General features: G+C 42.0%; 1 protein-coding gene across 2 annotated transcripts; it reads right to left on the bottom strand.

The window, feature by feature from the left end:
* Positions 1 to 1,498: 1,498 nt before the first annotated feature.
* POU1F1 (POU class 1 homeobox 1) lies at positions 1,499 to 25,636 on the bottom strand. 2 transcript variants are annotated; one of them, XM_053310667.1, is made up of 7 exons: positions 25,566 to 25,636; positions 14,228 to 14,293; positions 12,126 to 12,239; positions 10,722 to 10,967; positions 10,022 to 10,186; positions 6,999 to 7,059; positions 1,499 to 2,475 (listed from the first exon to the last, which is right to left on the bottom strand). In XM_053310667.1, exons 2-7 carry the CDS (start codon positions 14,232 to 14,234, stop codon positions 2,262 to 2,264), a joined length of 807 nt encoding a protein of 268 aa, XP_053166642.1. In that variant the 5' UTR covers positions 14,235 to 14,293; positions 25,566 to 25,636; the 3' UTR covers positions 1,499 to 2,261. The 2 variants fall into 2 exon arrangements, with proteins under 2 accessions (XP_053166642.1, XP_053166641.1); XM_053310666.1 differs by lacking the exon at positions 25,566 to 25,636 and adding an exon at positions 20,079 to 20,220.
* Between the last annotated feature and the right edge of the window lie 1,355 nt (positions 25,637 to 26,991).

Raw genomic sequence — 26,991 nt, 5'->3', positions numbered from 1 at the left:
GTTGGTAGCTAGTCTTGTTGATCTGACCAGCTGTAAGATGTGAGCTCTGTGCTTTCAGGCCATGAGTAAAGGCTTACTGAGTCTCGTAGGGGTGTGCACAGCAAACTCACTTTGCATAGTCCTTCCAACCGCTTTTAGAATGAGGTCCCTAATACATATGACTCTGCTGTGTAAAGCAGTCCAAAGGTAATTGCCATGTGTCCATTGTGTGATACAAAGTAGGTGAGGCAGTATCTCTCATTGGGCCCAACTGCCTTTGGTAACGGCAATCTCATAATCCTCTCTGGACTTCTCTAAGCAGAAATGAAAAGCAAAATGCAAAGATACAGTGAAGTAGCTTAAACAGGCATTTAAAGGAATGTAGATAATGTCTTCACTATAAGCCTTTTCCATATTAAAGTTATTGGTAATATTTTAACCAGCAGGAGCCTCGCTATTTGCTAAAGCCCTTGGCTCATTAGGCCGCAGCTAGTTTAAGCAGCTTTTGAGTTAAGGACCTGTCGACTAGAAGTGTGCTCATCAACTTACAGATAAGCCTGGCCACAGTAGGGATGGAGTTTTTCTGTGTTTTGCCTCTGAAATCTCTTAATTCCTGTAGTCTCTTCTCTCCTCCTTCAAAATCTCATTCTTGAAGTAGGGAAGACTTCATGCTGTAAATTATTTAGCTGGCTTGGTTAACATCCATGGCTCTAATAGAGTATTTGGATAAAGGGACTACAGCATGTTGAAGTCAGCAGAATTTTTCCATACCATTGGCTGTTTGATATCCCTTTCATCTCACTGTCTGTCTGAATTGATTAGGCTGTGGATTGAAACATGTGAATAAAACAGATTTGGGCCTTAATTTGAAGTCTGCAGCTTACATTTCTGGATCTCTGGATCTTCCAAAATGCAGATTACAAATAAAATGCCATCCCTGGTTGTTGAAAAGACAAGGGATTATTGTCAACTCCAATATGGGAAGCAAAAGACAAAGGCATCATGTGAGCCTTGGCCCTTCTTCTTTGCTGCATAATTGGTTCATGCTTATCAAATCTGACCCAGCTGCAACGTAACCTTTGTGCAGACCTGCCAATGCTACCCTGTCTCTCCTGCAGCAGCAGTAGCAGACCACTATTGTAGTTGAGCGTAGCTATAATTGAGCAGAAGGGTTTAAAGAATCCAGGCCCCCAACTCCAGAGGGCCCCCCAGCTCCACCCCTTCTGATTTTCTTCCATTCGTTCCCTCATTCTGAGGGGCTGCCAGGGAGAGGGGCAAACACGGGCCCCCTCTCCCCTAGCTGCACGGCTGTAATTCTATCCCAGTGAACTAGAACATGGTGAATGTGCCTTCCATGTGGCCACTAGTCATTTCAGGGGGAGTTGTATGAGCCCATTCACATGTGCTTTATCTCCACCAGCTTGACTTTTGCCTTTTATAAATGGTATAACATAAAGCATTTTTCAGGCCCCTGCAAATATTACTTTCAGATAGTACTAGTGAGGGTAAATAACAATATATGAATAGATCTTTTATTTCTTGCAAGTCTTAAGTTCAGTCTGTACAGAATGCATGAGAGATACAGATCTCTATGTGTGTACAATTGTTTGCACATTATGTTCAAAGTAGTTCACTTATCTGTACCCTGCATTTGAGGGGGACTGTATCCAAGTTCTTTTTAAAAACACATGTATGTCAGTCATTCACACCAGGTACATGTGTACAGACACCTTTATGAACATGCAACATAATGTTTGAATAAGGCTAAAGATGCTGACACTTGTGGAATAAAATAGACACTTTGGGCATATGTGAAAGGGTGTTGAGGTGGTTAATGTCCATTCAGAGCCTGCAGTCTATTCCAACGACAAGTTCCACCTGCTCATATTAGATTGTGGCACCAGTCTTCCCAGCACAAGATACATGGCTGCTGTCGGGAGAGAGAGGCATGCTTTGACTGCTTTCTACATGTCTGAACACCATGTCTTGTGTTCATTGCACCAAAGTGATTGTGTGGCATGCAGTTGGTCCCCTGCAGCTGCAGTCCTAAGTCCCAATGATACTGTAAAATAGACTTACAAGGAAACATGTATAGGATTGTGCTGTATGTCTCGGCAAAGGAATTGCATAGCAAAGCATCCCTAAGATTATTTAATACTAACTTGTAATGGTGGCAAGCATTATATGCTCTGCTTTTAGTTCAGTGGGCCTCTTTTTCTTTGGGGGGGGGTAGGGAGGTGTAATTTTCAAAGTCAGAAATCAATTTATTTCCAGAAGGAATGTTATGAGCACTCTTGATGATCCTTAATAATGGAATTATAGGTGTTCTGGTGTAAACTTGTTTTCACTCTTTTTTCTCTTTGTCTCCGATTGCAGAACCAAACTCTCACCACTTCTTTCTCCAGATTGAGCCCCTCAGCCATCCTCATGATCTCCTGAGATGATGGCTTGCTTTGTTCTGCAAAATGACTTTCTAGGGCTTCTTTAGCTGCAATACTAGAAAGAAAAAAATAAGGTTCCAATCTTAGCTGCACCACAGCTGTGTCAGGATGCATGGAGACTAGGGTGTTCAAAAGGGAAGTTTCTCAAATAAGGATATTGCCACGTAGGAAAAAGCATCCAAACCACAAGTTGTTTGTCACATAATGTATATGGACAGTCCTCTGTGATATAATCGGGCAGGAACCAATAAGGAATATTGGTAATACCTTATTCTGGATTTAGGGGGAGGGGGGAAGTGTGTGTGTGTGTGTGTGTGTGTGTGTGTGTGTGTGTGTGTGTGTGTAAAATTCTCTAAGACATACCTGTGGCTAATCCCATGTGTGGCAGCTCTTGTGAGAGTTGCTGAGCGAGGGGAGGGGGAGATGAAAGTGACAGCAGTGGGGAACATAAGGCTAACAGACAGGCCAGTGGGCGGGCAGGCAGGTAGAGAGGGAGAGAAAGTGGCAGTAGCCGGTGGGGAGAAGACGGCTGGGAGGGGTGGTGGTGAGCAAAAGTGGTGGTGGCTGGTGGGGGGATAAAGCGGTGGCAGCTGGGGGTGGGGGGAGAAAGCGGTGGGCAGCCAGAAAAGGCAGCTGGCCAAAGAGAAAAAAACATTGGAGGAGGAAGGACTGAGAACAATGGGCAGAGAACGAGGGAGAACTAGAGGTGCAGATGCTCTGTTCCTGGGCCAGCTAGTATACGAATACAGATATGAATATGACAAATATTTATATACCGCTTTTCAACAAAGTTCCCAAAGTGGTTTACATAGATATAAACAAACAAACAAAATGGCTCCCTGTCCCCAAAGGGCTCACAATCTAAAAGAGAAACATAAGACACACACCAGCAACAGTCACTGGAGGGATGCTGTGCTGGGGACGGATAGGGCCAGCTGCTCCTCCCCTGCTAAATAAAGAGACTCACCACTTTTAAAAGGTGCCGCTTTGCTCAGTTAGCAGGGGACTATTAATAAATTAATAAATGTGCTTGAAGTACTATCAACAAGGGACCTCTACAAGAACATGTTCTCCACTTTCTTTATTGATTGCCCTTCTAATTTGTTGTGACACACACACACCTATTATGTTGCTTACCTGCATGTGCTAAGTGTATTTATTTGCTTATACATTTATATTCCACTCTTCCTCGCTGTACATGATTATTTTTATCCTCACAACAACCCTCTGAGGTAGGCTAGGCTGAGAGTTAAATGCCTGGCCCAGAGTTACCCAGTAAGTTCCATGGCTGAATGGGTATTTGAACTCAGGTTTCCCCAGTCCTAGTCCAGCATTCACTACACTGGCCCTGATGCAGTATAGTTGCCACCTCCCACTGAATCAGCCCACGGTATGGTGGCTGACATGCTGCTCAGTGTTCCATCTGCCTTGTAATGGAATGTGCACACAGTTGCTCTTGGGCTTAACCCAAGAATTGCACAAATGCAATTGTACGATGTGCATTATAGCCATCCATTGTGCAACTTCATTTGTGTAATTTTTGCAATTGCACATACGTCCCATTACAAGGCAAACAGAACATTGTGCGCTATTGTTAGTCTTCAAATGGAAGACACAGCTCTGAATGGTAACATCCTGTTTTCTTGATTTCTGCATGACAGAATGCAAATGAACAGACAATTCCTGCCACTACTTACCAATATCTCCCTTCTCTCTTGATCCTGAATGTTCAGTACAACTGCATTACAGAGCTGCATGAGGTGAATTTTAATTCAGAAGCTTGCAACACATTCTCCCATACAGCACTTGTGCCATAAGAAATTGTACAATTTCTTATTGCACAATAAGAACAATTTTCTTATACAATAAGAAAATGTCTTCCTCTAAGAATGAGTAATCTAGAGTCATGGTCCTAATATAACAAAGTAAACTAGCTTTGGCTTAGCCTTTCCTGTTCTTAGATTGCCACTAGGGCTGAATGTTCACCAGTTTTGATACTCTGGAGATAAATCTTTCAGAGGATAGAACGGTTGCACCAAAGCACCTAACCTTGAATGTTCACCAGTTCTGTTCCTTGCAATGTAATTGTCTGCCCCCTCTATCACTATTTTGTTGCTTTTGCTGCCATTTTTCCGGGTTTCCCTGATAAAAGTCACCTCGTCAACTCAGGCCAATCGGGGACCATACAATGAACATGTTGGCATCACCGAAGGGAAATGAAGTCAATTGAGAAAACCACTCAAAATGAAAATGAGCACTATTTTGGCCCCCTTTCAGGTTGACCCCCCAAAAATAGTAAAAAGGGGCTCACTATCCCAAAAAGCACTCTGTCCTTCACATTGCTAATAGTTATCATGTTACACCATTACCCTAAGGAATCTTAATAAAGGTTAGAATCAGGTACTAACTGAATGTGGCTAGCAAGCGCCAGGAATAGTGTTCCACATAGAACTTCTCACAACACCACTGTCTTTTCCCACTTTCCCCTTGGACAAAATATTTCCAACACCCCCCCCCACCGCCCCCCACAATAACTCAGGGCCTCTGAGATAAAACCTCATTCGTCGGGGGAGAAAAGCTCATCCTCTTCTTCCATCAATGGGGGCAGTGGGATCAGATGACTGAAGCATCCTCTCACCTTCCTTTTCCCACCTCCAAGGCTGAGAAGGAAGAATCAGAAGATTCCTGGAGGTCCTAGGAGAGTGCAGTGGAAGTGCGGGGTGGGAGGGCAAACGTGGGGTTTTGTCTCAGGGTCCTCTCCACAACCAGGTACTGCTCGATTATCTCATGGATTATCTCACCCATGAAGGAATGGTTGCTTAAAATATTGCAAATTGCCAAAATTGACACATTGACAAAGTTTATTTTTGGAGTGATTAAACTTGCAACATTGGGCAGACTAAAATGCTTCCCAAAGTTGAAATTGTTTCTAAAACATCTGTGTTTCTTTTAAATTGGAAGGGAAATCCTGTAACGCGGGTACAGGATATTCCATTCAAAAGCAAGTAGGATATACATTGATTTCTTATTGAAAAGTGACGTTTCTGTTAGGTGCAGCCATTCTTCATTTTTACCACAAGAGGGCAATATAATACTTTCTACTCGAAATAAAATGTGTACGAAAAAGAATCCAGCATCTGAATAGAAATTCTACTCTTGGCGGGGGTGGGGGGAGAGTAAACAGCCTTTATGTTCCCCTGTTTCGGATGGGTTGCTTTTTTTAGCGAGAGAGGTTTAATAGATGTACACCCTGCGCATGAATCTGCTTTGCTGTAGATTGGTGAAACTACAATTAAATGCCCCAGAAATTACTTTATTTCATTTCCATCTGCTACTCTTTGTCAGTTGTGATAAGCTGTACATAGTAGGGCTGTTCTAACAAGAAGCCTAACCCAGGCCAGGGCAGCCCAGCCTGGGTTAGGCTGGTCGTGTGAAGTGCCAGGATTCATGCAGATCCTGGCGCTCCTGCCCAGCCTAACCCTATGATTAAGCCCAACTCTTAGCCAAGATTAAGGGCATGAGTGTGCCCTTAACCTGACCGCCAGGATCATGTGTCTCCTCAGGCTACATGCATCTCAAGAGGACAATGCCTAGAGTGCATTGTGGTGTGCGTTCAGTGTGCAGTGCATTGTGGGAATCCCGGAGGTTGGGGAGTGTTTTTCCGGCACCTGGAATGCTGCACAGTGGCACAGCACCGCTCAGGTCATCCCAGATTATCTGTGGGGAAGGGCGATTACACCATGCCTTCCCCTCACCCTCCCTCCCAAGCCCAACAATGGTTGTAGGGACGACCTTAAAATGTTTTTTTCCATTTTAAGAAAAATCACAGGTTTTGGAGAGTAGGGCTGTTGAAGTAAATAAGTACTCTGTAGCAAGTAGAGGAACACAGTGTTAACATTATTTGATGACTTCAAATTATTCAGGATGGTAAAAACCCAAGCAGATTGTGAAAAGCTCCAGAAGGATCTTGCCAGACTGGATGAATGGGCAACAAAATAGCAAATGAGATCCAATGCCAGTCATATGTAGCAGGAAGCACAGTGAGGCAAGAAATCCATCAATGCTAATCCCTTGCTAATTTGGCAGAGGCACCTTTTAATGTGGTGATTCTCTTGATTTAGCACGGGGAGAGGAACTGGCCCTATCCACCCCCAGCACAGTACTTCCAGTGACGGTTGCTGGTGTCTATCTTGTGTTTCTTTTTAGACTGTGAGCCCTTTGGGGACAGGGAGCCGTGTTATTTATATATTATTTCTCTGTGTAAACTGCCCTGAGCCATTTTTGGAAGGGCGGTATAGAAACTGAATGAATGAATGAACACAGACTCTGAACTGAACTAATCAGGAAAGAGATCTTGGAGTTGATAGGTCAATGAAAACATCACACAGCACATAGCAGCTATGGAGTGGGGGGAGGCAAAATCCATGCTCAGAATTATTAGGGCAGCACGTGAAAATAAAACTGCCAATATTGTAATGCCGTTGTACAAATCTATGCTGTGGCCACTTCTGGAATAGTGTGTCCAAGTGTTTCTACAGGATTAAAAGCCTGATCCAGGATCCAAGACCAATTTATTACCTTATTGTTGTTCTACGCTTTCTTTTCCGTTCATTCACTCCAACTTTTTCATTGTATAAAGCTACAGAACAGACATTTTGAGAGAAAGTTACTTCCAGTGCAAATATGCACAGCATCATTTAGAAAGTATTAATTCCTAAAATTTAATTAATGGATGATATATTTGCACTATATTTAGAATATGCATTAAAAAAACAAAATCATAAACCCCAGAAAGTAGTGTGATACATTAAATACGATGCAAAAGCACATGAAAAAATACTCTTGATATAGCTAATCTTGTAGTAGCAAGCATGAATTGTCCCCTTTGCTAAGTAGGATCTACCCTGGTTTGCATTTGAATGGGAGACTACATATGTGAGCACTACTAAATTTCCCCCTTAGGGGATATGGCCGCTCTGGGAAGAACACCTGCATGCTTGCATGCAGAAGGTTCCAAGTTCCCTCCCCAGCAACTCCTAGATAAGGCTGAGAGAGATTCCTGCCTGCAACCTTGAAGAAGCCGCTGTCAGACTGTGCAGACAATCCTGAGCTAGATGGACCAATGGTCTGACTCAGTATAAGACAGCTTTCTATGTTCCTATGTAGTCAGCTAGCAGAATACTAGAACTACATGGTAAAACTATTCAGAAACTGGACAACATCAGACTACAGGTGAAGGATTTTATGTTTGAATGTTCTATCACAAAGTTCATATGTGTGCACACACATGATGCTCTCCCCCACAAAACAACACCAAAACCCTCTCCTATGTTGACAGTTATGATGTCAGGAAATCCCTCTATATTTTCTATAGGTCAATACAGACATAAGGGGGCTTGCCTTGAAGCAACTGGGAAGGTTACAGGGGGTGCAAGGCCATTCCACCTACCTTGCCGGGACTCACCAACTGGCCTCTTTGCCTCCTGTGTCCGAGTTATCTTAGAGAATGCCTTCTTCTGCATGATCCCCACCACACGTTAAGGTCATCTGAGGAGGTCCGTCTCCAGTCACCACCGATTCGTCTGGTGGCAACTCACAGTTTTTAAACTGTTTGCCCTGGTTTTCGAGGGCTTTTAGCTGTTTGAATGTTTAATTGGTTTTATTCTGTTTTCATAGTTTTGATTTTAATTGTTAATTGATTTTAATTGGTTTTAAAACAATTGGTTGCTGCTGGACTATGGCTGATCTAATTTGTGTGATTACAGGTCTGAACCAATATCATGTAAATCATATGAAGTTGTTTTTTAAGTTTTATTTATTTATTTATTTGTTTGTTTATTTGATTTCTATACTGCCCTTCCAAAAATGGTTCAGGGCAGTTTACACAGAGAAATAACAAATAAATAAAATGGATCCCTGTCCCCAAAGGGCTCCCAGTCTAACCAGCAACAGTCACTGGAGGTACTGTGCAGGGGGTGGATAGGGCCAGTTACTTATACTGAGTCTGGCCATTGGCCCCTTTAGGTCAGCGTCTCCATGGTCTGGTAGAGGTCTTTCCCAGCCCTATCAGACAATATCATCAAACCCGAGACATTCTGCATGAGCTATGGCCCCTTCCTAAAGCTCTTCTTCTAGGGTGATGCTGGCACTGGCATTCACCTCTACATGAAAGTTGCTGCACCATGAATCTAAAGTGACCCTCTCCACTTTCTCAGTGCTCATTTGGGGGCCATTTGAGATAGATCTGAAACTATCCTTTGTGTAGCAAGTTTTTAAAAAATTGGAGAAGTAGTCAACTGTGATTTTCATGTCTGCAGTCCAAAATAGTACAGTTTAGGAACACGATTTTACTAATGATCTGCTGTCTGCGTAAGCCTGAGTCTTAGATATGTTGTCTACCTAGGCTCACAACACAAGAACCAGTGGTCATCATAGGAACATAGGAAGCTGCCATATACTGAGTCAGACCTACTATCTAGCTCAATATTGTCTTCACAGACTGGCAGTGGCTTCTCCAAGGTTGCAGGCAGGAATCTCTCTCAGTCCTATCTTGGAGATGCCAGGGAGGGAACATGGAACCTTCTGCTCTTCCCAGAATGGCTCTATCCCCTAAGGGGAATATCTTACAGTGCTCACACTTCTAGTCTCCCATTCATATGCAACCAGGGTAGACCCTGCTTAGCTAAGAGGACAAGTCATGCTTGCTACCACAAGACAAGCTCTCCTCTCCTAATGAAATCATCCAATGAAACTGATTGGCAGGAGACTTGGATGGGCAAGAATAAATACTTTTTCATACAGCACATAATTAATCTATAAAATTTGTGGCCACAAAGCAATGGCCACTACCTTAGATGTAGGGATGTATCCAAACTGCAGTCTGAGCACTTTTAGGGAAGCAAGAAAGGGGACTTTAAGGAAAATGATAGCATGCCATCAGCACACATATGGCGTCCATGTATGTGCGGGTGCCATTTGCATGGTCAGCAACCATGTTGACCATGTAAATGCCGCCCGCATATGCACAGATGCCAAATGCATGCTGATGGCGTGAAGGCTTTGAGGGATGTGCACCGTCCCAGCAGGAAGTGGTGGAGAGCAGGTAAGCACCTCTTCTCTTTTTCCTTAAAGTTCCCTTTCTCATTGTGTGGCCCCAACCACACTTCGAACTGCAGATCAGGCACATCCCTACTTATTTGGCTTTAAAGGAGGTTAAATATATTGATGCAAGACAAATTCATTGAAGTCTGTGAGTTGATTAGTTTCATGTTAGTTCATCAAACTAATCAAAGACTATTAGTTGTGATAGTTCTATGCTTCAGAGGCAGTATGCTTCTGAATAACAAAGGGGGAAGGCCTTAGTCTCCAGCTTCTGAGCTTCCTACTGTGGAAAACAGGATGATGGACTAGACAGGCCTTGGCCAGAACAGGGAGACCTATTCCCTTTCCATATCCTTATGAAACTGCTATGAGGACATACTGCAGCGGGCTGATTTTTTTTTTAAACACCTTATTTTTTAATCTTTGTATACTTTTTGCACTGGCTCAAACACAGGTAATCATAAATACTACTTTTAAAAGAGAGATGCATTCTATAATACCTCCTACTTGTTCAGCTTCTTCGAGCCACTTGGTTAGTATTGATTTTAGTTTGCAAGCATTCTTGAAACTCAGCTGCAAATTTTCAAACCGGCAAATAGTGGTTTGGCTGAATTCAGAGCCATGCACAGCAGCCAGAGCTTCTCCAACATTTGTTTGGGTATAACCTGCCAAAAGAAAACAAAATTTCAAACACAAGACACTATTCTGGAGCTTACTTTATACATTCTCTCTGGTTGCTGCACACACCAATGATTCTGAAGAACTTTGAATTGTCCTTGGTATAATGCCCCAGCTGAAATGCTTGACATATTTGCTAGATACACATTTTCCATTATTCTGGAAAGTACACATTCACATCTAGATTTAGTTAGGGCTTGAAATTTCCTATGATTCAGTTAGGTCTGTCACTGAGATCTTCATATTTATGCCTTTATATTTTAAATGTTTTGTGAGTCGCCTGGAGATTATGTTAATGAATGGTGGTATAGAAATTTAACAATAAAATAAAAACAAATATCCTGCCATCATCTGAAGTGTGGCTGGGGATAAGCATAAGAGGGCCTTTTCTGTTTTTGCACTAAGCTTGCTTGCTTATGTATGTATGTATGCATGTATGTATGATAGTACCATCACTATATGTGAGGCTATACATAGTAGTATAAGTAAAGAAATATTTTCTCAGTTCAAAGTTTGACATACCTAGTTTAATTCTTCTCAGTTTGAACTCATTTGCAAACTTCTCCAGTTCCCTGATTTCAGGAGAATCCATATCGATTGGTTCCTCAATTGATTTGTTTTTCTTTCGGAATTCCTGCTTAAAATCAGTGGTGATAGGATCATCTCCAAGGATGGATGGATGCATGGGAGTAAAGCTATGGCCTAGAGCACAGGAACTTGCACTCAGAGCATGGTCGGGGAATTTATAAAGGCAAGGGGTCAGACCACCTGTGGAGAACCAAACCCCCCACAAGAAACAAAAGCTGTTATTCCTAACTATTTTATAGCCCAGCCTCCTTTGCAAGTCCATATCATTTAGAAGTAGACAACATAACAAGAACCAGCATAGTATAGTGGTTAGAGTGTTGGACTAAGACTGGGGAGCCCTACATTCAAATCCCCATTCAGCCATTAAACTCACTCTGGGCCAGTTGCATATCTCTCAGTATAACTGACCTCACAGGGTTATTGTGAGGATAAAAGTAACCATGTACATGGCTTTGGGCACCTTGGAGGAAGAGCAGGATATACATGTAAAATAAATAAACAGCCAGATCTTTATCTGCACTAAGGGAGGTTCGACTGCTTGTGTGTCATCACTATTATTGTGCTTCCAGCCATGATTTTAGTTCCTGAGTTCAGGGGCATAGCCACTGGGTTGAGTGTATGCCAGATATCTCCCAGCTGTCAGTATCCAGGGGCCTCCTGGGGCCCCTCCAGCTGCCCAGAGCATCCCACTGCAACCCCCAGGACACCCGCAGTCGGTTAACAAAGTGCTCAAAGGCTGGGAAAGTTCAGATGGCGTGTCTGTGTCCCAATGCCAGCCATGCCTGCTGCGTCAGTGTGCTTCTGACACCAGCACAAGGAGGTGTGGCTGGTGTGGAGCTGGGGACAAGCCTGGTGCGCAATCCCAAACAGATATATGCCTGGTGCCAGTGGCTAGCAGGCCTCCCCACTCACAGCACTCAGATACATGTGCACACACACTCACTCCCCACAATGTTCGCTTCCCCCCTGCAGCGGGCTGCCCACTGTTACCGCTGCTGCCAGCTGTCTCCGCCTCCACCACCTGCTGCAGGGCTCCCAGGCCCACCCTCCTTCCACCAACCAGGATGGAAGGAGCCCAGCCAATGGAAGGAGGATGAGCCTGGGAGCTAGGCAAGCAACTGAAGGAGTCGGTTGGCAGCAGCAGCCTTAGGTGGCCATCAGTGGCGGGAGGAGCCTCGACAAGGGGGAGGTGGGAGCTCAACGGCTCCTCCCAGATGCTTGGTGGCTCCCAGATGCAGGGCGCAATGGATTCTTTGAATCCGTCCTCCCTATTATAGCTCCGCCCCGATTTACTCAATAAGAAAGTGCAAGACATTGCTGCAAAATGGATGAACTTGCCTTGTAAAGTGCCGACTCCATTCACAACATTGGGATGGGGCATGCTACAGGTCTGCAAAATGCGACTTTGAGAGAGACTAGCTGCTAGCATATCCGGAGCTGTAGGTTTGATGCCTATGAAAGAAGCAGGGGGTGGGACAGAGACTGAGAATATCGAGGCTTAGTTTAAAATCACCAAGCAGAAATGCTTCTCACCCAAGATTTCCACCCAGGGGCATATCTAGGGTAGGGCAGGCAGGGCACCACTTGAAGGGGTGCGTGCCATTTTTTAAAATTAAAAAATAATTTTTAATCTAAAAATTTAAAAACATTAAAAATGGCTGCCAAAAACAAAATAGCCACTGTGCATGCTCAAATGACCTCTGTGAGGCCCTAGGCCATGTCAGGCCTCACAGAGGCCATTTGAGCATGCGCGGCAACCATTTTGTTTTCAGCAGCCTTTTAAAAAAAAATTTTTTTTTAAATGGCCACTACACATGCTCAAATGGTCCCTGCGAGGCCCTAGAGGCCAGTGGGTGGAGGTTGAACCTTTGCAGACCCTCCCCTCACGGCCTTTAGGAAGCCCACCAAAGGGGCTACAGGTTTAAAAAAATAAAATATATAATATAATATAATATAATATAAGTCACTGTACACATATTTAGTTTGGCACTATGTACAGAGAATCAGGGCTTGTGAATACTGAGCTGAAGCTTATGAGCTAGGATTTTATTCATCTGCTCTTACTTTCCTTCTTGTGATAAGTGAGTTAATGTGATGTCTTAATAATATGGCTATTAATGGCGGGTTTGTCTTTGAATCAGTGTGAAATCCTTAGTATTAAGGCCCACTGGGAGTTTCGTACTGTCTTTCTCTCATTTTACCTGTCTTTCTGAAATACTAGAATATATTCCAAGCAGTGACACAGTTTACTCTGCATATCCTTTAATTATTTTCAGAGTATCTGGGAAAAGTCAAATTCTCCATTGATTTTTAAAATAAATAAATGTAATAGTGATGCTACAATGCATAGCAGAGAATTAGACAGGCACTTCTGTTTAGTTTTCCAAGTACACCTCCACATAATATTTGGGTATTTCATGAGCCCCAGCATACTGAAATTTGTAGTTTTCCAGCATTTTTTGGTCTGGCTGCATCCACTGCTAAACAGTTTTTGAAATATTAAAAGATTAACAAACTTGACTTATATTTTTGAGCTGATATTATGGTAAAGTTATGTGAAAGATGGGTGTCAGATGTTTGGACGGGGGCGCAATTTCATTGCTTGCCCTAGGCACTATTTTACCTAGATACGCCTCATAGGCTAAGCAAACTCTAAAAAAATAGTTATTATACAACAATGAAGCATCTGGTTAGAACTGAGGAGAGGGGAAAATATCCAAGTGGTATCTCAAAGAAACCTGGACAATTTTTCTCATTATGCCAACTTCATTCCCCCCCCCTTGTTTATTTGGGACCATTATCAGTTACTAACTATTCAGTTTGCACTCTTGTCCATTTGTAATGATGAGCTAAATATTTGTAATCAGATATTTTAGATGTGAAATTCAGCTAAAAACATCAACTAAAACTTCAACTAAAAAGCTTGGCTGAAGAAATGTGTCTTCAGTTACTTCCTAAGTTAGTATTTCCCATGGATCCGATATTTTCCTAATTAACTTATTCTGTATTTTTAACTAGTTTTTTGCATAATTTATTTTGTGTGAACGAGTGCCACTCTCTGACTGTTTAAAAGTATTCAAAAGTCCCCTACCGGAACTGCCTGCACATTTTACTTTGGTGAGAGATGTAATCCCCAAGGACCAGAAGTTGGTTTAAAAAGAAAGGCGGGGGGGGGGGATCATGTTTCGGTTGCTGAATTTTGTATTCAGTACCACATTCAGCAGCTTCTTTGCATTCCGTTGCATTCTGTATTGTAAGTACCACTCCACACAAGAATGATTCTCAAAACCAAGCATTTGTTGATAAAGACCAACTTGAATAGCTTTGCTATTCCAGTCATGCTCAAATTGGAAATGTTCAAACAGCTAATGAAAGAACAGTCTTCCATTACTTTTCAAGGTCCAAAATATGGAAGGCACATGAAAAAAAGCATTTCTTACCTGCCATCACCCCATATGCAGCCTGCTGGTTTCCATAATGACAAGAAGGGACAGAATAATGCAGACCTGATGGAGCATTTCCCAAAGGTGCCATGAAGAAACATAGTTGGGGAACAATTCAGAGTTGAGATCAAAACAAAACAGATGAGACCAGTAAGAAAATGGACAAAAAGTCAAGATACGTCTTTTCCATGAATTGGTAGTGTATCTACCAATTCATGGTTATGATTGAAATGATGATGTTTCTCTCTAGTTATGATTTTCTGTCTAATCATGATAATTTTTAGAATAAAGATGTGTACACTCAAATGGTTTTAGATACTTCATCTGACTCTGGACACCTAAAGAAAAGCTGTAGGTAAGACTTTTGAAATAAGACTAAGGTCCTAACAATTGTCTTTTGTATTTAATTATTTGCAATCAATACTGGCTGACATCCCATGAAGAATAATGCTGGTGGTTTTTAATTGCCCATGCTGTTGTGGGAGACTAAAGCAATACCTGTGGTGCTGCACAAGAATGCTATTGAGTTAATGTCAAAAAGTGCACAATCCCTGTAGGGATGTGCGAACTGACTCGAAATCGAGCCAGCTCATGTTCAAACCAAGTTCGGATGCTTCATCTCAAACTGAACTGGGTTCGGATGGTTCCGAAAGTAAAGGGAATCTCGTGAGAATCTATTTACCGATAAAGGGGTGGGGGAGGACATCCTTAAACATAGAGGGGAGTAATAAGTCACATTGGTGCCATCCGTGTCTCTGGCTGCCATTTTAGTGACCTCCACACATGCACATGGGCCATTTGCACAATCACACATTTGTGTGGTCATGCAAATGGCCCATGCACATGCACAGAGGTCTCTAAAATGGCTACCATGCCTGCACACAGGCCCGAAACAGGCCAGAGAAGGCCTGAACTGGGCTGCAGCCAGCCCTGGATACTTGGGTAGGCTGGCGGTGGGGGGGAGCCACCATGACCTTTAAATAGATTTTACTCCCCTCTACGCTTAGTGAACCCCCCCCCCCGCCCTGTAACCACTAAAGGGGAATCCTCACCGGATTTCCCCTTTCTGGTAGGCATTTGAGCCAATACAAACCAGATCAATTCAAGCTCAAACTGTTGGCCAATTTGGAGGGACAAAACTGAGCTGGTTTGGTTCAAATCCAGTTCAGATTCTAACTGAACCAAAGGAAACTGGTTTTGTGCACATCCCTAAAGCACAGTGGCCACATCCATTAGAAATAATGCTTTACGAAAAATATACAAAGGGGGAAAGAGAAGGAGGAGTGGGAGCTCCTGCAACTTCTCTGCTCCCATTCCCCCCCAGGTAAATGAGGGGAATGAGGTAGTGCTAGGAACTCTTCTTCCTTCTCCCACCCTCCAAAGGTAAGGAGGAGAAATTGTTGCTGCTGTCATTGCATCCCAGAGCCAACCATTCACAACGTAAAAGGGTGGAAGCTAGTCATCAGCTTCCCCCTCCCCATATATTCCCTCCCTACTTCTACTTTCAGGTATGGTTGGGGGAGTGAACTGAGATGGGGGGCATGTCATAGAATGGAAGCCCTAGTGCAAGGCTATTCCCCAAGGCCCCCTATAATTTTGCATTATTTCTGTATCTGGGTCTAGGATGCCTGAAGAGGCCCAACCACTCACACAGGCTTCTGTTGCAAATCTAAAACTATTTCCCCAGTTCTTCTACATGGCCTGCAAGTTAGCAGGGACATGTAGTCTCCCGTTCAAATTCAAATCAGGGTGGACCCTGCTTAGCAAAGGGGACAATTCTTGCTTGCTACTACAAGCCAATCTATCTTCCCATAAAGAAAGTAAAAACTACTAAACAATACGCAAGCCTGCAAGCTGAATATATGCTGAAGCATGCATAAGATAAGGATTCATGTGGTGACTGAAGAAAAGATTACCTGTTGGAAAAAAATTACTGTGTGCTAAGGAGCATCCGTTCTTGATTTATATTCTTTCAGCCATGAGTCTTGTTTCAAAGTATTAAAATAGAAACAAATTATGTTCCTGGGAGGATTCTATTTCACATTAAATTAAAACCTCAGCACAACACTCTGCTTGTTTCTTCATTTCTTTTGAATTCATAAATTGGTTTCTGCTGCATAACAGTGAAAGTTTTTAACTTAATGATCTTTGAAATAGTTGAATCTAGTATAATATACTTTCAGGGTCACCTACTTTAATACTTGTCTTTATACTTCTCTAAAATTAAAATAAAAAGTCTACAACTCCCACTGTTGTACAAAACCTTGAAGAAACGGTAAAAGGCCTGGGGTTTAAAAGAGCTCATATGGAATAGGAGAGAGCTGCAGTTTCCGTACATTATGACTTTCATGCATCACTGATGTGATGCATTTGGGAGAAATAGATGATAGCATGTGAAAACAATGCATAGTGAAAGCCTCCCTCAGCGAGATTTCATTGAGTTGGATATTTTCATGGATTACTCAGGAGGAATTTACTACTATTCATATTTCATAGTAGAAATAGTCCCTATCCATCCCAGCATAACTTCTCTGACTGATTAAGTGCTGTCAAGTCGGTGTCGACTCTTGGCGACCACATAGATAGATTCTCTCCAGGATGATCTGTCTTCAACTTGGCCTTTAAGCTCTCTCAGTGGTGCATTCATCGCTGTCATAATCGAGTCCATCCACCTTGCTGCTGGTCATTCTCTTCTTCACTTTCCTTCAACTTTTCCCAGCATTATGGACTTCTCAAGTGAGCTGGATTTGTGCATAATGTGTCCAAAGTATGATAGTATAACTTCTCTACCAGTGAAGTACTATACTATAGAGATAGTATAACTTATCTACCATTGGCTATGTCTGGTTTTCCCTTGTGTTTCGACTGCTAAGTTCTTTTACAACAGGAAACTACTGTGTTATTCTGTTTGCTATATAAACTGCATAGTTTGTCAACCATTTTGGTCAACTCTTGACAATAACACAGCTGACATCCAGACTAACCAAGTATGTATACAGCATTCTGCATTCCAGCTAAAGCAGAGCAGATGCTCATGCAGAGGGTTTTTTTAAATTATCTCCCTTCTCTCTGCTCTGTGCCATCTGGACATATGTCCCAGAAGCCTTTGGCATGACAAAATGTTGGCCCACCAACATAAAAACATAAGATGAATCCTCTTGGATCAGATGCCTGTGCAGTCCAGCCAGAGGTACACCGAGGTAATTTCGGAGCCTGGACCTAAAGGCCTTTGGAGCCCCTCCCCCACCCACTGCAAGTTAAGCATCATCCCCCTACACACACACACACACACACACACACAAAATTTTTAACACAATGTTCTGGAGGGCACAAACAGCAACTGAACTCACAAGAATATAAGAATATAAAACAGGTATATTTATGCAAATATGCATTAGCAGAAACAATTCAACACACAATATATTCCCATGTTTCTTTCCCCACTCCCCCTTTTGTTTCTAAAGAGGATTTGGGGGGCCCCAGTGGGTGTCGAGGCCCTGGACTTTGTCCCATAAGTCCAGCGGTAAGAGCACCTCTGGGTCCAGCATCCTTCTTCCTACAGGGGCCAAGCAAAGGCAACAACAACTTCCTTGCTGCTCCTTTCAGCAACTAGTGTTTAGTGCCATGCTGCTGCTGACATGGAGTTTCAAAATAGCCATTATGATGACTAACATTGATAGAAATGTATCAGACCCATCTAAGCTAATAGCCATCACTACATCCTGTGACAGCAAATTCTATACATGAATTAGGTGCTATGTGAAGAAGCACTTTCTTTAGTCACCTTTAAGCAATGAAACACCTGCATGAGCGCTGTCAGATTCTATGTATTCAACCAACATTGCAGCTTCCTTTTAGGATAGTGTGAATTGCCTTTTGAGAAAAGGTTGAGCGTATAGGACATTGTTATCCTAGTGCAAGGGAATAGCTGAGGAGAGAGCATAATACTTTCCCAGTTGCAAAAAAGTGCTATGATAAAGATGTTAAGTAATTGCATACATATTGAGGAAAGTCTTGCCATCCCTATCATTTTTTGAAATCACATTGGGATAATTTATTTCAGTATTCCCTTTAGGGAAGTTCCCTCCCTGGCAACTCCAAGATAGGCCTGAGAGAGACTGCCTGCAATCTTGGAGAAGCCGCAGCCAGTGTGTAGACAATACAGAGCTAGATGGACCTATGGCCTGACTCAGTATATGGCAGCTTCCTATGTTCCTAAACATATTTTAGGGATAATCTTGCTCCAATGTATAGGAACAAACAAGAGGAAATGAGCACTTTAAGGTTTACAAAACATGACAATTAAATTAGTTTTATTTAACCCTGACAACGAGTTTTTATTTGTTCAGTTCATAAATGCCTTTGCTTTTATTCCGTGAAATTCCATGTATGTGAGCTCAGGAACACAAGCCACCATACAATTCTGGCAATCGTACTGCAGCACAATAAAATCACATGACCTGCAGACAAAATTTCCACTAATATTGGTAAAATCTTCAGTGCTGTGAAAAGAGTTTTAAGATTGCAATCTTAGGCATGCTTAATGCAGAAACACTACCGTGGGACATAATACCAAACAGACAAGCATAAGATTGGGCTGTCAGGCTGTTTTTTGAAAAGTAAATTACGGAGCAAATAACATCTTCTGATAAAATGTCAATCAATAATGGCTAAGTATTGCTTGTACAAACTTTGCAATGGTTGTGCTTTAATATTCTTAACACATACTGTTCTAGAATTATTAGAACATACAGTTCTATAATTTTGTTTGAGCTTTAAGGGCCAAATCCAGTGACACTCATAATTATGCACTTGCAGAAAGGCTGTCTCTATGGCGAGACAGTCAGGGCAGGAAAGTCCTGCACCCAGAGCAGCATACCTGGATGGGTGTGGGAAAGATGAAAAGGGTGACTGGATCATGCCCATTATGCCAAGTGACTAATTTGCCTTTCTGATTAACATTCTCATTTTCAGGATGTTCAGCAAGACTTAAAAAAAGATCTACCTCTTTGAACTGATGAGCACGCATGAAATTAATATTTGGAGTGTTCCCCCTAAGAATTGAATTGGTTTTCATCCATTTTAAAATAGAGACACCAATGAAATCACATTTTATTGAAGGTGCAAAACACATACGCCACTTGCAATAAGTATGCTTTTGATCAGCTAAAATTAAGTTACTAATGAAGGCCATCATTCTAAGGCTGTTGTACTTGGAAGTACCACTGAAATCAATGACACTTGCTCCCGAGTAGATTAGTTTAGGACTGGAGTACTGACATAGGTGCAAACTTTACGAACATACTGTTTCTTGAAGGTTTTATCCAACTCTTCATAAAACGTAAAATGTTTGTCCCTTCTTCTGTGTGGTTTTTACACAACTAAGTAATATAATCAAGGTTGGATACTGATTTAAATTTCTGTCAGTATCCAACCTTGATTATATTACTTTCTATAATTCATATATTTGAGAATAGAATTAAATTGATTGCATCATACTTTTGATATCTCAAAAAATTAATGGACAGGGGGATTTTAATGGCAAGTCAACATGGCAAACAAAAACACCACAACCTAATGAAATACAAAGAAGGTTGTGAACCTGGTATGCTAGTTTTGAGTTTTAAGTTCATGCTTGATCATTTGGCTAGATCATTGTTAAATCTAAATCTCTTGGTTAGATCATTGTTAAATCTAAATCACTTGTGCTATTCTGACTAGATCCTTTTAAAATGATTTTCCCTGAGTGCCCTTTTCCCTAAAGCACTTACTTGCATAGCATATGAAAGATGCCAAGACAGTAAAATGGAACATTGACAAGAGCAACATTGTTATAACAAAAGAGTACCTGTAGTCACCACATTAGTGGCATGATTGGAGACGGGTAAGCACTCTGCAGCGCTATGATGCATTATCAGAGGCAGAGTGGGAGACGAGTCAGAACTCAAAGGGATGAAGGTGTCAGCTGAAGGAAAGGCTTGACAACTCATTCCCACCAAAAATGAGAAATGATGCCTTGCTTTGCTTTTCTGGTAATTCTACCCTATGCCGTCCACAGCCGTTCAAATTCTGTTCCAACTCCTTCACTTGCATATATACATAACATGGGCTACAATGCCCAGGGAGGTCGTGTGCAGGTATTTATACCACTAGTAAATCCTTTTATCCATTTTAATGTGCTTGGCTTGGCTGTATTGCTTGATCACATTGGAACCTCCTTCCTTCCCACCCAAACACAACAGACACCCAATTAATGATGGGAAACCAGAGACCCAGTTTTACAGATTCTTGAAAGCAGGCTTTTGTGAAGGAACAATATTGAATGTGGCAGCGGGAGGGAGTTATTTTACTACAGTTTCTGCTCACAAGATAACTGTGGAAAGCTATTTGTGTTATCCATCCATAGGAACACCTGTTCAAAACTTTTTTTTGAAAGAAAAAATCCCCACAGAGATTTCCCCCCCAAAGTAATTGGCTGAAAAACTGCAATCTTTAAAAAGCAAAAAGTTATGAATGATAATCAAATCCAAGAAATACTGTGATTTGATCTTTAATATTTGGATAAAATGAATAGATTCAGAAATAAATGTTATTTATTTACTGGTATGTTTATTGGTACAGGTGGCCATTGTTATTCGCAGGAATTCTGTTCTTGCCTACAGGCGTGAATATGGAAACCATGAATAACGAAACCTTGCCCCTATGGGAATTTAGCGGTTAGGTTCCTACAAACGCAAAAAGGCTAAAAATGGAGTGGGGCAGCATAAATAAGATAAATAAAGAACTCAACCTTGTTCTCCAGGTCTCCAGCAATGCTCTCCAAACCCCCAATTTCTCCAATGTTCACAATAAATGCAAGATTATTTTTTTTTAAAGATGAGCCCCAAAATGGCTCTGCACTGTAAAATAACATTGGAAGTTATTTCCGGGTCATTCCCAGCCACTCAAAACTGTGAGTAGGTGTTTTTTAGCCTATTTTTATACCATGGATAAGGAAACCGGGTCTCTAGACCCATCCTCAGATACGCGGAATCGCAGTTGTTGAAACCACAGATAACAAGGGCTACCTGTGTAATCAAGGCCTTCCATTGAAGGAGGCTTTGACTATACTGGTTTGTATGAGTGGGAAGTGCTATGTGTTTTAGGATAGTTATTGGAAAAACAAGGCAGATGTGGCCAACATATTGCGCAGTGAAACATGATCAGTTTTGAATTGTTCACACGGCTGTGAATGCTTTAAAAAAATCTGGTGCCCTTGCACAAATACGTAAACTAAGGCAATTGCACTTCTGAAGTGGTACTTACAAAATGTTTTGTACCTGAAACAGCCCGTCTCGGATGGTTTGTAGACAAAATGAAACACCAATTTTCCAGATCCGAAAGGTTTGTATACAAAACGAAACGTCCCTGTTTTGGCTACAAAACGTTTTGTTGTTTCAGACTTCCATTTTGTGGTGATCTCTGAGTCAGTCTCCATTTTGTGTTTGACATCTCTTTGAATTTCCTGCCCTTCCAGCCTTCTGATCGGTGACCTAAAGCATGGGCTGACCTGCTGACGATTCCCTCCTTGTTCCCCATTGGGTCTTTTGCCTCTTTGCTACTCTTTACTGACCCCACATTGGCCAGGGGAAGGGTCGAAGAAGGGGCAAGGGTGGGGGGAGTTCCAGGAGGGGTTTTCAATTCATTCAGCAAGTTAGTAGTCACCATTCTGCCTTTCTGCCTCATTGGAGAGGGAGGGAGAGAGAGAAAGGGGTGGGGGAGAGAACTAGTTTGCAGCATTGCATTCCTCAAGTTGCGATGATGCCATGCCATTGCCTATGCCTGCCTTGTTGACAGCCTGAGCCCAGCCTGCCAGCCTGCTATGGCTACTGTATGCCAGCCTGGAAATGAATTCAGGGGCAGAAGAGTGAGTTGGGTGGTAGTGCCCCAGTGGGTGCCTGCCAGGCTGCCACCATCCAGATTCCAAAGGAATTGGGCAAAGGGCTGATTATTTGTGATTTGCTGAAGTTCATGCATCTTTAAAGTTGTTCCCTATAGGGAATAACGGGGGTTTCAGCAAATGTATCGCTTCACGTCGGGGGGAAAGGGGTGGCCCAAAGTGGAGTGGAGTGGGTAGTAGTACCCAATGGGGGCAAGGAAGCTACCAGAATTATTTCAAAGGAATTGGGCAAAGGCCTGATTTTTAAGACTTTTTAAGACACTACCACTGCCCACACACTTTTTACTCTAGGACCTGTTTTTGATCCTAATCAATTTGGATTCAGATTCAGAAAATTCAGCTACAAAACGAAACAAGGGTGATTCAGATTCAAAAAAATTTGGGTACAAAACAAAATTGGGGTGTTTCAATTTGGATCTGAATCGAAATGAGAAAATTCCAAAATGCACACCCCTAGTCATGGGAGTGTGACCCCAGCAATTTAAATATTTGCAAAAAATTATGTATTTGTTCATTATATTTCTACACCGCCCAACCCAATGGCTCTGGGCAGTTTACAAACTAAAATAAAATATAATCATTCAAAAATCAAACGTAAAATGACAAAATTTGAACAATTAAAACAGTTTATAACAGTTAAAGCAATTAAAACAATTTTAAACAGTTTAAAAACCCTGGAAGGCCAGGCCGAACAGAATGCAGCGCTGGTGGGGTTTTTAGGTGTGCACAGCAGTGTGGGTGGTTCAGAACCACCTGCATTTCACTGTGCAGATGTCAGACATAATTTTAAAATCTCAAGTATTATATTAAGTCTAAAGTCTTAATATCATTCTCTTAAGACAGCAAGCACACATTTTTAAAAAGCTGTTGAATCAGTGCCTTCATATTATAACCTTGTGTCTTATTTTTGCTGCTCTTTAATTGCTTTTTAAAATATCCTAAATTAACACTGATAAAACACTGGAATATTGTAGCATTGACAGTTTCTGATAAGACCATACTTCTAATCTTCAGCATTTAAGTATTTATCTATATATATATGAGATTTATCATGTAAAAAGCAGTTTTAAGTGTCCATTTAAGTATCCATTACTCAGTAGCATCAGTAATAAATGCTCAGAAGAATGGGTAGTTAGAAGTAATCATTCTATCACTACTGTTGAGAAGAGATCTTCAGTTCTGCTGTAATGTAACAGGCTCAAGTCGGGTAACCACTCATAGGAACTTAGGAAGCTGCCTTATAACGAGACAGATCATTGGTCCATCTAGCTCAGTATTGTCTACACAGACTGGCAGCAGCTTCTCCAAGGTTACAGGCAGGAGTTTCTCAGCCCTATCTTGTAAATGCCAGGGAGAGAACTTGGAACCTTCTTCATGAAAGCATGCTGATACCCTTTCCAGAGCGGCCTCATCCCCTACAGGGAATATCTTACAGTGCTCACACATGTAGTCTCCCATTCAAATGCAACCAGGGCGGATCTTGCTTAGCAAAGAGGAGTGTTCATGCTTGCTATCACAAGACCAGATTTGCTGCAAATGCTACAGATTGCTGCATTGGGACAAATAGCAATTTCAGCATGAAAACAATGTCTTAAACCCTTCATCCACATGCCACAGTGTCGAGATAGATTGGGACCCTGAACTCCAATTAAAAGGACTCAGAATCTTTAAACGGTACTGTGTGATGGATTTACTGTTATGTGACACTTTTCCCCGGGGTGTAGCTAGGGGACAGGGGGCCCATGTTCACCCCTCTCTCCTGTGGCTCCTTAGAGTGAGGGAGATAATAAAGAAATAGGGAGGGGTGGAGCTGTGGGGCCTTCAAGAGCTGGGGGCCTGGGTTCTTTAAACCCATCCACTCAATTATAGCTAAATCCCTGACTCTGTCTGTTGTTCATGTCTTTTACAGGCTTTTGACAAGACATGACTAGAAGCACAAGGCAAGGTGCAGACAGGAACAGTAATTGCCCCAATCAGAAGAGCTCTGCCATAGCCCTCATCCAGAATCAGTACTCTAAGCCTTGAATTATAGGTTTTGGAATTCTTGGATCAGTTGAATCTGACTGAGAAGTCAAACATAATTGTCATCGTCATCATCGTCGTCATCATCATCATCATCATATATTCATACTCCACTTTTCAGCTAAAAAGTTGTTAAAGCAGTTTACATAGCAAAAGAAACTAGAAGATGGCTTCCTGTCTCAAAGGGGCTCACAATCTTATAAGAAACACAAGGAAAACACCAGCAGAAGTCATGGGATTCTGGGCTGGGCTGAGGAGGGGGAAGTTGCTCTGCGCCTGCTAAATATAAGAAAGGTGCCACAAATATAAAAGCTGCCACTTTGCCCTGGAGGAAGTCCTTTGCTTGGTTTCTAATGGGAAGAAATCACATGGATCTCCTTATTTGGTTGCCAAAGCTGCACTTTAAAACCCTAATGTTTGCTTTTCCCTCTTGACAAGAAGGAAAAATGTTTTCTGATATAGTTTTTTTACGATGACATTTAAATATTATATACTTTTAAGTGATTACATTGGATTATAAGGAGTTTGATTTTTTAATTAATGCCACTGATGAAGATGACACTATAGTCAAAATGCATCTGACTCATGATAAAGGATTACTATGAATATCCTTGGACTACATTATGATATGTCAAGCTTCAAGAGGAACATCTAGTTGTTCATTTATGACAAAGAATTGTGAAGAACTCCCTTGGATCTAATATTTTTCATTGGAGCTCTATGAGAAACATCTTTTGGAACTCTTCAGATAATTTATAACAAAAAAGGACTTTTTATTTATTTATATATTTTCGTGTATGGCTTTGATTTTCATGACTGGGAGTGGATTTTACAAACTGGATCTATTATGGAGCATTTGAGATATATTTATGACTACATATATATTTCTGCGTAGTGGGTTCACAGATTGTGGATCAACATTGTTTAGTCTATGATCCTATCCATTTTTTGATTAAATAACATTTAGTATGCAGATTGAGAATTAGATCATATATTGGGGTTCTTCATCCATCAGTACTGGGTGTTGGGGTGTTTTGTTGGGTGTTTTTTTTTAAGCCTCCGAGGTTTTTTTGAAACTATGTGACAGCTCAACATGGATGCTTAAATCCAAAATGAGGGCTGCTCTGATAACAGTAAACATACTCACCATCAAACTTCTGTTATCAAGCCATTAAAATAATAATGGAAGCTGAAAGCCCATTAAAACAGGTCTATTAAAATGACAATGGAAGGTGGAGCTTAGCATAGGCGGAACTTGGGGGGGCAGGCAGGGCACGTGCCCTAGGTGCCACTGAGGTGGGGGCGCCATGCCAGTTCCTGCTACCCCCACCCCATTGCCCACCTGCCCAGCCCCAGGGACCCTCAGCCACTTGCCTCCAGCTCCGGCCTAGGATCGGCGAGGCCTAGGATCTGCAAGGCCTGCAACTGCAGAGCTCTTCTCTCCCTGCCTCTCAGCTGATCGGTGGGTGGGCGGGGCTTCCAGAGAGGCCTCCGAGTAGGCCTCCCTGAAGCCTGAACTCGGCAGGCCCGAAGGGAGGCAGGAAGCCAGGAAGGAGGCTGGCAGAGTTCCCTGCAGCAGATCCTCTGCCCAGACCATCCAGTACAGCCTTTGCCACGTAGGCTGTGAATTCCTTTTTGTGGTTACCCCCCTCCCCCCAATATAAGAATCTGCTTGCCATAGGGCTTTGATATGGGGGGTGGGGCGAGACTGAGAAGTCTCTGAATATTTAATTTAAAACAGACTGAAAAATGTGCTGGCTTTAAAAACAAAAACTATCTAAAAAGGCCTATAAGTTGCTTGTTTCATGTCAGAAAATTACAAACACTTCTGGAACAAATATTTATTTATTCATTCATTCATTCATAAATGCACTTATGTTCAAGTTGTTTGCAACCAAGAAGGTCTGAGTGAGAACTGTGAAGCATGTGCTGTGCTTTTATTTTATGTTATTTTTCTTGTGTGTGAACCGCTCTCCAATAACTTGCAGGGACTTCAGGATAAATCTGGCCAACATGTGAATGCAGCACCTCCATTCCAGAGGAGATGTGTGTTAAAGGGCTTTAAAAGCCTTATGTGAAAAACCTCCTGGAATCAAACTTTACTGAATTTGTTCAGAATTCTGAGAAAACACACATAGGTTCACCCTGCATGGTTGAAAGTCACCTTTGCTAATCTGCAGCGAGGGGGCCATTTTAATAATTAGCATTGCTAGTGTGTTCTAGGCATTAAAAGTAGCACAAATATATAGTACTCAATGTATATCACTATATACTGTGAAGTGTGCATGTGTGTATTCAGTGAAATGTATTTCCAGGCAGCATACTTATTTTGAAATATCAGACTTAAATCCTTGGGGGCCTGGGGTGTGTGGAGTCCCTGGACTTTGAGGGGCTGGGGGCCCATTTTAAAATCTCATCTTGGCCCTTGCCTTCCCCTGGCAGTCACTACACATGGGTTTCTGCACAACACCTGCACAGAAGAAACTTCCATGTAGAAAATGTGTCTCTTGTAAATTGACCCTGAATTTTCCATCCATGACTGGGATATCTGAGAGTTAGAGTCAATAATAAAAGAACAGCACACTGCTTGTGACAGGAAGGGGCAAATTACAATGATTTCTTCGTCTGGCAGGGGCTGGTTTTGGCCCTGGCAGAACTTGGCTGTCTGCTCCTGTTGCAAATTCCTCTGTCTAGTGTGGCAAACTAATGTATCCTCCTCCCTCTTGGTGTCAAAGTAAGCACTAGTGTGGTGAATGCACATATACCCCATCATGAACCAACAGTCATCATAAGACAAAGG

The sequence above is a fragment of the Hemicordylus capensis genome, chromosome 3 (assembly GCF_027244095.1).
Source record: "Hemicordylus capensis ecotype Gifberg chromosome 3, rHemCap1.1.pri, whole genome shotgun sequence".
Taxonomy (NCBI): domain Eukaryota; kingdom Metazoa; phylum Chordata; class Lepidosauria; order Squamata; family Cordylidae; genus Hemicordylus; species Hemicordylus capensis.
This window is presented reverse-complemented; position numbering and strand designations above follow the sequence as displayed.

Bases quoted from the DNA above. Each gene is read 5' to 3' on its own strand.
- POU1F1 (XM_053310666.1), bottom strand. From the start codon at position 20,220: ATGAGTTGTCAAGCCTTTCCTTCAGCTGACACCTTCATCCCTTTGAGT. The intron at 14,294-20,078 runs GTACTCTTTTGT...ATGCTCCATCAG, and splicing joins CACTAATGTGGTGACTACAG to GTCTGCATTATTCTGTCCCT. The intron at 7,060-10,021 runs GTATTATAGAAT...TCTGTTCTGTAG, and splicing joins AGAAGCTGAACAAGTAGGAG to CTTTATACAATGAAAAAGTT.